The 12,833-nt window shown below is 39.2% G+C and overlaps 1 protein-coding gene across 2 annotated transcripts in view; it reads right to left on the reverse strand.

Moving 5' to 3' along the window:
• SPOCK1 (SPARC (osteonectin), cwcv and kazal like domains proteoglycan 1) overlaps positions 1–12,833 on the reverse strand; it is a 584,015-nt gene that overhangs the window by 23,858 nt on the left and 547,324 nt on the right. For both annotated transcript variants that reach the window (XM_070793622.1, XM_019964962.2), the window contains one exon: positions 1,824–2,045. In XM_070793622.1, the coding sequence (XP_070649723.1) occupies positions 1,824–2,045 (222 nt within the window). The remainder of the gene's footprint in view (positions 1–1,823; positions 2,046–12,833) is intronic.

The raw sequence follows: 12,833 nt of genomic DNA on the forward strand, positions 1-12,833 counted from the left end.
TCTTCTTGCTATTCTTTGGAACTCTGCATTCAGATGCTTATATCTTTCCTTTTCTCCTTTGCTTTTCGCTTCTTTCATTTTAGTTTACTGATTCCTAAAATGTCAATGTTCAGTCTCTCCTGCTTGGCTACCTCCAATTTACCTTAATTCATGGACCTAACGTTCCAGTTTCCTATGCAATATTATTTTTTACAGCATCAGACTTTACTTTTACCACCAGACACATCCACACTCAGCATTTGTTTCTGCTTTGGCCCAGCTGCTTCATTCTTTTTGGAGCTGTTAGTAATTGCCCTCTGGTCTTCTGCAGTAGCATCTTGGACACCTTCTGACCTGGGGGGCTCATATCTTTTTGCCTTTTCATACTGTCCATGGGGTTCCCTAGGCAAGAACACTGGAATGGATTTCCATTTCCTCCTGCAATGGACCGTGTTTTGTCAAAACTCTTCACTATGACCCATCTGTCTTGGGTGGCCCTACATGGTATGGCTCATGGCTTCATTGAGTGATCAAGTGCCTTTGCCATGATAAGGCCGTGATCCATGAAGGGGAGAAGAGAATGGACCACTAAATAATAAAACATGTCGATTAATAGGGCAGAGCACCCAGAAATAGACATATATATATAACATATAGGAGTTGTATAAATGATAGAGGAAGCATTTCAAATTAGAATGGGAAAGATGGGCTAGTCAATAAATGACAAGTGGGCAAGTAGTGTGCTATCTCCAAGGATAGGGACCCTGCTTGACTATACACACAAAAAACTAAAATGATAAGAAATTTCAATTAAAAAAAAAAAAACCCCACAAAGGGACTAAAGAAAACAAAAGGAAATTGTTTTACTATCTCACAGTGGGAAATGCCTATGTAAGCTTAACATAAACTGTATAGGTTCTCAGAATCCCTAAAATACAGACAGAGAAATTTGACTATCTTAAAACTTAAAATTTCTTCTTAGGAAAAACACACAAAGTCATAATTGGGGGAAAAATAAACTATTTGCAATACATATGACTAGAACAATTCTAATATCTTTGTATAGAGAGAGTCCCTACTAAAAACAAACACACAAGAACGTAATCTGAAGAAAATGTATAAAAAATAAAGACATTAAGAATCTTTACAGAGTGAAGTAAGCCAGAAGGAAAAACATAAATACAGTATACTAACGCATATATATGGAATTTAGAAAGATGGTAACGATAACCCTGTATACGAGACAGCAAAAGAGACACTGATGTATAGAACAGTCTTATGGACTCTGTGGGAGAGGGAGAGGGTGGGAAGATTTGGGAGAATGGCATTGAAACATGTGAAATGTCATGTATGAAACGAGATGCCAGTCCAGGTTCAGTGCACGATGCTGGATGCTTGGGGCTGGTGCGCGGGGACGGCCCAGGGGGATGGTATGGGGAGGGGGGAGGGAGGAGGGTTCAGGATGGGGAGCACGTGTATACCTGAAATTAAAAAAAATAAATAAATAAAGACATTAAGAATCTTACACTGACCTTGGAAATTATGTAACAGGTTTCTACACCCACTTTACAGATGGAAAAGCTAAGGCACAAAGGTTAAAAGATTTTCCTAAAAGGAGGACTGGAATAACACATTCCTTGATTATGTTCTTGGGTTTTCTCTACCATGCTGAAAGTTAAGAGAAATGAGCCTTTTCGCATGCCATCAGATGGAGGAATGTGTTGTTCCCTAGCTGTGTTTTTCTGCCTGCTGCTCCTGTCTGTCTCTCCAGTGCATGATAGATGGCCCTTCCCTACCCAGCATGGCAGCCCTGGCCACTGGGCCCCACTTCCCTCCTGCCTTACCTCCAGGCTTCTGGAAGCAGTAGCACCACTCATTGTTAGAGAGCTTGCCATCCTTGAAGGAATCACAGGAATTGAAGAGAGGCTTGATACAGGGCTCGTACTTATCCAGGTAGATGGCGTTGATCTCTGAATGGTCAAGCAGGAGGTCATAGTTCATATCCAACTTGTTGAACATCCAGCCCAGGGAGTCCTTGCAGATGGGCAGGATACTGGTGTCAAACCCTGCGATGGAAAGGACATGTCTCAGCCTGCTCTCTCCTGCCCTGCGGGCTTCCCAGCTTTCTGTCCCAAAGGGTGCCCCAGGGCCCACCCCTCCCCAGGTATATTCTCAGCAGCCTTCTACCAGAATATGTGGTGGTGGTTAGTTTTCAAATGAAACAATTTAAAATGCACTAAAATGGAAGTCAGCATTTGAGGAAAATGTGTTCTAATGGGAATAAATCCCCAGTGCTAATTTATCTGTTATATAAATAGGAGTTTTTGTGTATATAGAGAGTATAGATTCTATCTATACAAAGATATTTGAAATTCATAAATAGGAATTAATCAGACTTGCTTAAAACAAGGGATACCTGAAAGGAAGAGTACAAATATGGTGAGTAAGAGGACTAGTGGATAATACTGCAAACGATGCTTTTATATTGAGGAAAAATTATTTGAAAAACCAAAAGAACCTATTGTGAAAAGGATGGCAGTGAAATGAAACGAGGTGGCACAATCCAGAAGCAGTGATTATATCTCAAAGGACTGTTCAATCCAAAAGGCTGAACATTAATGGGAAAACAAGCCAGACACCTGCCTCTGTTCTCCATTTTTTCTTTTCTGCAATCCCCTCAAGAGATACATGATATGGAATCCAAATTGACACAGACAATGATTTCTTTCTTATTTCCCAGGTGTGGGGAGGAGGGGTAGTTTTCTTAAAGAATTGTTTCTACAATGGAAACTATATGTACTCAAATAATGACACTTGGCTTAACACTGGGGATATTAAGCCTACTGCAGACAAGCCCCAGAGCAGATATGCCCCCACATCTAAAACTCATCTTTCTTTCAGAATCAAAACCACCAGGCCATTTCAAATTATTCCATAATCTGGATTTCTAAGACTGGTTTTATTTTCCTGAGAAAATGATGAAAGTAGTTCACTTTTGTGTTACTTAAGGCACTCTTCTAAGCATTTTATAGTTGATTAACTCACTGAGTCCTTCTAACAGCTTATGAAATGATGCTTTATCCTCTCTAAAGATTTTTTTTTTTTAAGCTCAAGGTTTAAGTTACTTATTCAAGGTCATACAGCTGTGGGGTTGAGATTCAAGCCCAGGTGGCCCAACCTTGAGTCTACATTCTTGGTCCCTCCTCTTCTAGGGCTGCCTCTGCCTTGCATGACATGGAATCCTCCTACCCTGAGGACATCCAGTAGGTTTGGGTGCTAAGCTGAGGGATGAGCAATGTAAGGGGTGATACAGTAACTGTCAGGGAGGCTCCTGATGGGGTTGATTGTCCCTCTGGGGTTCTTACCTATAGCCTGTCATTGGATTCTATGTGTCTCACCAGGAACCCCTGCTTAGCCAGCATGATACAGGACAGAACAAAGCACGCCCACCCTTTAAAGCAGTGTCTTTACAAAAGAGTCTTCACTGTCCAGAGGTCAGTAAACTGTTGCACCTCCTCCTCTGAGCTCTCATGGAAGCCTATGCTTCCCTCCCATTTTCCGTACCTGTAAATTAGACTCTTAGCTATTTGACAGCAAAGACTGTCTTGTTTCCTTCATAGACTCAGCCTGTAGAGGCACACAGGAAGTGCCCAATGGAATTTGTTGAGAGAGGTTGTCTAGCTGTTGCAAAGTTTAGCACCTTCCAATATAAAAAATCCTTCCATTTTTAAATTTATTCTTTTTGATATCTTATAACACATCTTAGAAAAATACCCCTTCTCAAGAAGAGATACTGTGGAACATAATCAGGCCTCTTCTTTAACTGAAGGTCATGACTGGACAGTCTCTATGTTGATGATGTCCTCAGGGGCAACTGAATAAAGGAATAATTTACTCTGACACTAAATGGCTCCACACTTTTGTACAGAATAATTTATGTGATATTCATCCATGTTAGAGGATATTACCATTTTAATACATGGGAAAGGGAAACTTAATTTTTTAATGTTCCCAGAACTCTGAGAGCTTCTTTACAAATGTTTATCACCAAATTTTCTTCTTGGAAAACATGAATCATGGGTAAAAAAATGTACATCTATGCTAAGTTCAGTTGTGGGGGTTTTGTTTTTTGTTTTTGAGCTATACATTATATAATTTAGAATCAATCACTCTTTGGTTGTAATAAAATGTAAGCAAGTTGATCTTTAAACTTTTTTGGCACCTTGATATTGAAAGCAGACTAATGTTATCTAGACCTCAAGGAAAAATCAAAAGAAACTAAATCCTGACATCATTAGAGCTGGCCATTTTGCATATATATGTTCGAAGGATGTGTGCCCATGATATATCAGAAACATCATGCTGGTACTTGTTTAAATTTCTTCACAGTCCAGTGTATAGTAGTGCACAGTCCAGTGTACATCCAATGTATGTCCAGTGTACATACAGTATGTACAATCCAGTGTACTGTATACAGTGGTGCACAGTCCAGCGCACATCTAGGGCACAGCTGGTGCATAGCTGAAACACAGCTGGCCACATCTGGCATACAGCCCAAATGCACATCTGGAACACATCTGGACACATCTGGGCACACAGCTGGCACACAGCTGGACCACAGCTGGACACATCTGAAATACAGCTGGACACATCTGGCACACAGCTGGACACATCTGGAACACAGCTGGACTACAGCTGGAACACATCTGGCACACAGCTGGATACAGCTGGAACACAGCTGGACATATCTGGCACATAGCCCAAATGCACATCTGGAACACAGCTGGACACATCTGGTGCACAGTTCAAATGCACATCTGGTGTAGAGTCCAGTGTACACCTGGTGTACAGTCCAAGGGCACATCCCACTGTGCAATGTACAGTCCAGTGTATGTCCAGTGTATGTCCAGTGTACACCAGTGTGTGTCTAGTGTACAGTCCAGTGTCTGTCAGTGTATAGTGTATATTAAGTGTATAGTCCAGTGCACATCCAGTGTACAATCTATACACTGTAGTGTATGTCCAATGTCTTTGTGCTTGTCTTCTCCATATTCACAAAATTCTATGGTTCTTATAGTCATTCTTAAAAGAAATGGCAATGAACAAGTAGTCAGTAGGTTCAAAGAAGCCAGAATAAAAGGAACAAAATTTAAGTGAATTGAAAATTGTATTGCTTGACACTGAATTCAGGTCAGTGATGTGCAAGAGCAAGTTACTGAACTTCTCTGTATATGTTTCTCATTTTCTTCAGCTGTATTGTAAAAATGTTAGCCACCCCTCTTTAGACTTACAGTTTTTAGTAATAATTTCTTGATCTCTCAAGAATGTGAGTCAAGAAGAGCCGAAGGAAACATGACAGTCCAACGTAATGTGCTAGCCTTCATTTCTCTGTTGTCGTCTGATTGGTTGGTGAGATCTGAGTTGTTCTTAATTTGCTTAGTCATTTTTTCCACTGTTCTAACTAGCTATCATGTCAATCTTTCCATTTCAGTTGCTGCTTTAAGGTCTAAAGCTGTGGGAAAGGAAGGACTAGTAAACCCATTTATGAACATGATTCCTGACCGCCATCGGTCCTTCCTCTTCATAGCTTTTTGGGCCAGAGCCCATTTCCCCATTTTAGGGATAAGTCTGGAACAGCAACTGCTGGCACCCCAGGATCGTGTCTCCATCCCAGAATTCTGGGAAATTTTAATATTGCTTACTGACCACCAAAAAGAAGTGCCAAACTGGTTGGGCAATAGGCTAAAGTCAAGCCCACCCACACCTATTTGTAAGGCTCTAGAAGAGAGGTATCTGCATCTGCTCTCCAGGGATGCAGGGGGAACAGACTAGCCCTTCTGGTTGGTTGGCCCCAAACTCATGGGACTTCTAGGGTTGCATGGTTTCCCCTTCAGAACTCCTGTGCTGACAATGTCTCTCCCTCCTGTGCCTCATGGACGAATGCAGTGTCCTTCCTTTATATCTCCAACTGTTTCAGAACATCACACCTAAAAACCTCTTCAGGGACTCAATTTGCTTGTGGCCAAGGGCAGGCATTTTGCAGGCTCACTGGCTGTCAGCAGAAGGAGTCTCCTGGGACTGGAGGCTATGAGGAGCAGCTCTTTCATATCAATCTGCTCTTCACTGAAAGGTTATACAGAAAGCCCAGTGGTTCAGCCACTCCTGGAAGATCCCTGGGAAAAGCTTCCCACTGTCCACAACTCCCAAGGAACCTTTGACATGAATGGGAAGAATCTTACATCCCTCTTCACACTCACACAACCACCAGGACCCTCTCTTTGGATATATAGCATATGCTTCCCAGAATCGACCTTTCCCTTAATTGGTAAAAATTCCAACCTGGTGAGTGAATTGTCCTCTGGATCAACATTCTCTAGGTGGCTGTGAACAGCAAAGAATAACCCTGAAATTATGAAGAATATTCTGATTTGGGCTGAAGACCAGATGCTGGTTAGACTCTGGGTCCCAGCAGTTACCAGTATCACTTCTTACTCACTTAGCTCAATCCAGGAGCATTACATTCAGAAATCCTGTCAACATAAGTGTGACATCAGGGATGGGGTGAAATACTCTCTGCTTTAAATAACATGTGTTTTTATATTTTTACAAATCAATAAAAATCACTACATAGAAAAAGCTATGCCAAAGCTCCATGTATCTTGACAACTGTGTTATTGAGTCAGCCCTTCTGTACCAACTGGCCATAGTGTAGAGAAGTGCCCCACTAGTGGCCTGTGGGTTAGAGGCAGTGAGAGGCTCCACCAAAGTGCAAACACACAGACCTAACCCCCAGTTTGCTCTCCGGCTTATGGAGAGGTTTGGAGTATGATCTTGAGCCACTTTGGTGATGGTGGAGGGAATGCTTGTCAGGTAGTCTATCTCTGGAAAACAAAATGCAGTCTCACTAAAGTCCAAAAGCCCAAGATATCAAAGATGTTTGCTACCATGTTGCTTATAATAGCTGAACATTAGGAGCAACTTCAAAGCTCCCAAATAAAGGTCTAATTACATGAATTATGTTATATCAATATATTGAGATTTTATGTCATGTCTACAAAGCAGAATACTACTCAACTATATAGAAAGATAGTCATAGTGTATTGCTGAACGATAAAAGAAGGCCATAAAACAGTCTGTAAAGTGTGCATGTGTATACATACACACAGAAATATAGTTTTTTCTATGTGACAAGGAAAAAAAATGGAAGAATATGCCATGCCAGGAGAGCTTAAAGCTATGAAAATGGTGTGGTTCTATATATTTCTTAATTGAAATATCAGTCAGTTCAGTCACTCAGTTGTGTCCAACTCTTTGTGACTCCATGGACTGCAGCACGCCAGGCCTCTCTGTCCATCACCAAATCCCGGAGTTTGCTTAAACTCACGTCCATTGTGTCAGTGATGCCATCCAACCATTTCATCCTCTGTCATCCCCTTCTCTTCCTGCCTTCAATCTTTCCCAGCATCAGATTCTTATCCAGAGAGTCAGTTCTCTGCATCAGGTGGCCAAAATATTGGAGTTTCAGCTTCAGCATCAGTCCTTCCAATGAATATTCAGGACTGATTTCCTTTAGGATTGACTGGTTGGATCTCTTTGCAGTCCAAGAGACTCTCAAGAGTCATCTCCAACGCCAAAGTTCAAAAGCATCAGTTCTTCATGGCTCAGCTTTCTTTTTATAGTCCAACTCTCACATCTATACAAGACTACTTGAAAAAACATAGCTTTGACTAGATGGACATTTGTAGGCAATGTAATGTCTCTGCTTTTTAATATGCTGTCTAGGTTCGTCATAGCTTTTCTCCCAAGGAGCAAATATCTTTGAATTTCATGGCTGCAGTCACCATCTGCAGTGATTTTGGATCCCCCCAAAATAAAGTCTCTCACTGTTTCCATTGTTTCCCTATCTATTTGCCAAGAAGTGATGGGGCTGGATGCCAAGATGTTAGTTTTCTGAAGGTTGAGTTTTAACCCAACTTTTTCACTCTCCTCTTTCACTTTCATCAAGAGGCTCTTTAGTTCTTCTTCACTTTCTGCCATAAGGGTGGTGTCATCTGCGTATCTGAGGTTATTGATATTTTTTTCTGGCAGTCTTTATTCCAGCTTGTGCTTCATCCAGCCTGGCATTTTGCTTAATATACTCTGCATATAAGTTAAATAACCAGGGTGACAATATACAGCCTTGAGATACTCCCTTCCCAATTTGGAACCAGTCTGTTGTTCCACGTCCAGTTCTAACTGTTGCTTCTTGACCTGCATACAGATTTCTCAAGAGGCAGGTCAGGTGGTCTGGTATTCCCATCTCTTGAAGAATTTTCCACAGTTTGTTGAGATCCACATAGTCAAAGGATTTGGCATAGTCAACAAAGCAAAAGTAGATGTTTTTCTGAAACTCTCTTGCTTTTTCAGTGATCTGACAGATGTTGGCAATTTGATCTCTGGTTCCTCTGCCTTTTCTAAATTCAGCTTGAACATCTGGAAGTTCATGGTTCACATACTTTTGAAGCCTGGCTTGGAGAATTTTGAACATTACTTTGCTAGCGTGTGAGATGAGTGCAACTGTGTGGTAGTTTGAGCATTCTTTGGCATTGCCTTTGTTTGGGATTGGAATGAAAACTTACCTTTTCCAGTCCTGCAGCCACTGTTGAGTTTCCAAATTTGCTGGCATATTGAGTGCAGCACTTTCACAGCATCATCTTTTAAGATTTGAAATAGCTCCACTGGAATTCCACCACCTCCACTACCTTTGTTCATAGTGATGCTTCCGAAGGCCCACTTAACTTTGCATTCCAGGTTGTCTGGCTCTAGGTGAGTGATCACACCATCATGGTTATCTGGGTCATGAAGATCTTTTTTGTATAGTTCTTTTATGTATTCTTGCCACCTCTTCTTAATATCTTCTGCTTCTGTTAGGTCCATGCCATTTCTGTCCTTTATTGTGCCCATGTTTGCATGAAATATTCCCTAGGTATCTCTAATTTTCTTGAAGAGATCTCTAGTCTTTCTCATTCTATTGTTTTCCTCTATTTCTTTGCACTGGTCACTAGAAAGGCTTTCTTATCTGTCCTTGCTATTCTTTGGAACTCTGCATTCAGATGGGTATATCTTTCCTTTTCTCCTTTGCCTTTTGCTTCTCTTCTTAGCTATGTGTAAGGCCTCCTCAGACAACCATTTTGTCTTTTGCATTTCTTTTTTTGGGGATGGTCTTTTAATTGAAGACTTATACTTCTTTTAATTGAAGTGTAGGTGATTTACAATATTGTGTTAGTTTCATGTGTACAGCATAGTGTTTTTGCAGATTATACTCCATTCTAGATTATTACAAGAAAATGGCTATAAATCCCTGTGTTGTATATTATTGCCTATCTATTTTATACATGATAGTTTATTATTTTTGTATATTAATATGTACTTAAATGTATTTCCTAAAAATCAGTATTAAATACTAGATAACTTTGCAACCCAACTTAAAAAAATTAAACAAGACCCTTATATATGTTGTCCACCTTGAAACAAGGGACACATACAGACTGAAAGTGAAGGCCTGGAAAAAGATATTCCATGCAAATAGAGACCAAAAGAAAGCAGGAGTAGCAATACTCATATCAGATAAAATAGACTTTAAAACAAAGGCTATGAAAGGGACAAAGATGGATACTACATAATGATCAACAGATCAATCCAAGAAGAAGATATAACAATCATAAGTATATATGCACCCAACATAGGAGCACCACAATATGTAAGACAAATGCTAACAAGTATGAAAGGGGAAATTAACAATAACACAATAATAGTGAGAGACTTTAATGCCCCACTCACACCTATGGATAGATCAACTAAACAGAAAATTAACAAGAAAACACAAACTTTAAATGATACAATGGACCAGTTAGACCTAATTGATATCTATAGGATGTTTCACCCCAAAACAATGAATTTCACCTTTTTCTCAAGTGCACATGGAATCTTCTCCAGGATAGATCACATCCTGGGCCATAAATCTAGCCTTGGTAAATTCAAAAAAACTGAAATCATTCCAAGCATCCTTTCTGACCACAATGCAGTCAGATTAGATGTCAATTACAGGAGAAAAACTATTAAAAATCCAAACATATGGAGGCTGAACAACACGCTGCTGAATAACCAACAAATCACAGAAGAAATAAAAAATGAAATCTATATATGTACAGAAATGAATGAAAATGAAAACACAACAGCCGAAAACATACGGGACACTGTAAAAGCAGTACTAAGGGGAAGGTTCATAGTGATACAGGCTTACCTCAAGAAACAAGAGAAAAGTCAAATAAATAACCTAACTCTACACCTAAAGCAACTTGAAAAGGAAGAAATTGTGAGCCCCAGGGTTAGTAGAAGGAAAGAAATCGTAAAAATTAGGGCAGAAATCAAGGCAAAAGAAACAAAAGAGACCATAGCAAAAATCAACAAAACCAAAAAAAGCTGGTTCTTTGAGAAGATAAATAAAACTGACAAACCATTAGCCAGACTCATCAAGAAACAAAGGGAGAAAAATCAAATCAACAAAATTAGAAATGAAAATGGAGAGATCAAAACAGATAACACAGAAATAGGATCATAAGAGACTATTATCAGCAACTATATGCGAATAAAATGGACAACATGGAAGAAATGGACAAATTCTTAGGAAAGTACAACTTTCTAAAACTGAACCAGGAAGAAATAGAAAATCTTAACAGACCCATCACAAGCACGGAAATTGAAACATAATCAGAAATCTTCCAACAAACAAAAGCCCAGGACCAGATGGCTTCACAGCTGAATTCTACCAAAAATTCAGAGAAGAACTAACACCTATCCTACTCAAACTGTTCCAGAAAATTGCAGAGGAAGGTAAATTTCCAAACTCATTCTATGAGGCCACCATCACCCTAATATCAAAACCTGACAAAGATGCCACAACAAAAATAAAACTACAGATCAATATCACTGATAAACATAGATGCAAAAATCCTTAACAAAATTCTAGCAAACAAAATCCAACAATATTTAAAAAGATCATACACCATGACCAAGTGGGCTTTATCCCAGGGATGCAAGGATTCTTCAATATCTGCAAATCAATAAATGTAATACACCACATTAACAAATTGAAAAATAAAAACCGTATGATTTTCTCAATAGGTGCATAGAAAGCCTTTGACAAAATTCAACATCCATTTATGATAAAAACCCTCCAGAAAGCAGGCATAGAAGGAACATACCTCAACATAATAAAAGCTATGTATGACAAACCCACAGCAAACATTATCCTCAAAGGTGAAAAATTGAAAGCATTTCCCCTAAGTCAGGAACAAGACAAGGGTGCCCACTTTCACCACTACTATTCAACATAGTTTTGGAAGTTTTGGCCACAGCAATCAGAGCAGAAAAAGAAATAAAAGGAATCCAGATTGGAAAAGTAGAAGTAAAACTCTTGCTGTTTGCAGAGGACATGACCCTTTACATAGAAAACCCTAAAGACTCCACCAGAAAATTACTAGAGCTAATCAATGAATATAGTAATGTTGCAGGATATAAAATTAACACACAGAAATCCCTTGCATTCCTATGCACTAACAATGAGAAAACAGAAAGAGAAATTAAGGAAACAATTCAATTCACCATTGCAATGAAAAGAATAAAATACTTAGGAATATATCTACCTAAAGAAACAAAAGACCTATATATAGAAAACTATAAAACACTGGTGACAGAAATCAAAGAGGACACTAATAGATGGAGAAATATACTGTGTTCATGGATCGGAAGAATCAATATAGTGAAAATGAGTATATTACCCAAACCAATCTAGGGATAGGATTCAATGCAATCCCTATCAAGCTACCAACAATATTTTTCAGAGGACTAGAACAAATAATTTCACAATTTGTATGGAAATACAAAAAACCTCGAATAGCCAAAGCAATCCTGAGAAAGAAGAATGGAACTGGAGGAATCAACCTGCCTGACTTCAGTCTCTACTACAAAGCCACAGTCATCAAGACAGCATGGTACTGGCACAAAGACAGAAATATAGATCAATGGAACAAAATAGAAAGCCCAGAGATAAATCCAAACACCTATGGACACCTTATCTTTGACAAAGGAGGCAAGAATATACAATGGAGAAAAAAAAAATCAATCTCTTTAACAAGTGGTGCTGGGAAAACTGGTCAACTACTTGTAAAATAATGAAACTAGAACACTTTCTAACACCATACACAAAAATAAACTCAAAATGGATTAAAGATCTAAATGTAAGACCAGAAACTATTAAACTCCTAGAGGAAAACATAGGCAAAACACTCTCTGACATAAATCACAGCAGGATCCTCTATGACCCACCTCCCAGAGTAATGGAAATAAAAGCAAAAATAAACAAATGGGACCTAATTAAAATTAAAAGCTTCTGCACAACAAAGGAAACTATAAGCAAGGTGAAAAGACAGCCTTGAGAATGAGAGAAAATAATAGCAAACAAAGCAATGGACAAAGAATTAATCTCAAAAATATACAAGCAACTCCTTTAGCTCAATTCCAGAAAAATAAAAGACCCAATCAAAAAGTGGGCCAGAGAATCAAACAGACATTTCTCCAAAGAAGACATACAGATGGCTAACAAACACATGAAAAGATGCTCAACATCACTCATTATCAGAGAAATGCATATCAAAACCACAATGAGGTACCATTTCACACCAGTCAGAATGGCTGCTTCCAAAAGTCTACAAGCAATAAATGCTGGAGAGGATATGGAGAAAAGGGAATCCTCTTATACTGTTGGTGGGAATGCAAACTAGTATAGCCACTATGGAGAACAGTGTGGAGATTCC

The sequence above is a fragment of the Bos indicus genome, chromosome 7, assembly GCF_029378745.1.
Source record: "Bos indicus isolate NIAB-ARS_2022 breed Sahiwal x Tharparkar chromosome 7, NIAB-ARS_B.indTharparkar_mat_pri_1.0, whole genome shotgun sequence".
Classification (NCBI taxonomy): domain Eukaryota; kingdom Metazoa; phylum Chordata; class Mammalia; order Artiodactyla; family Bovidae; genus Bos; species Bos indicus.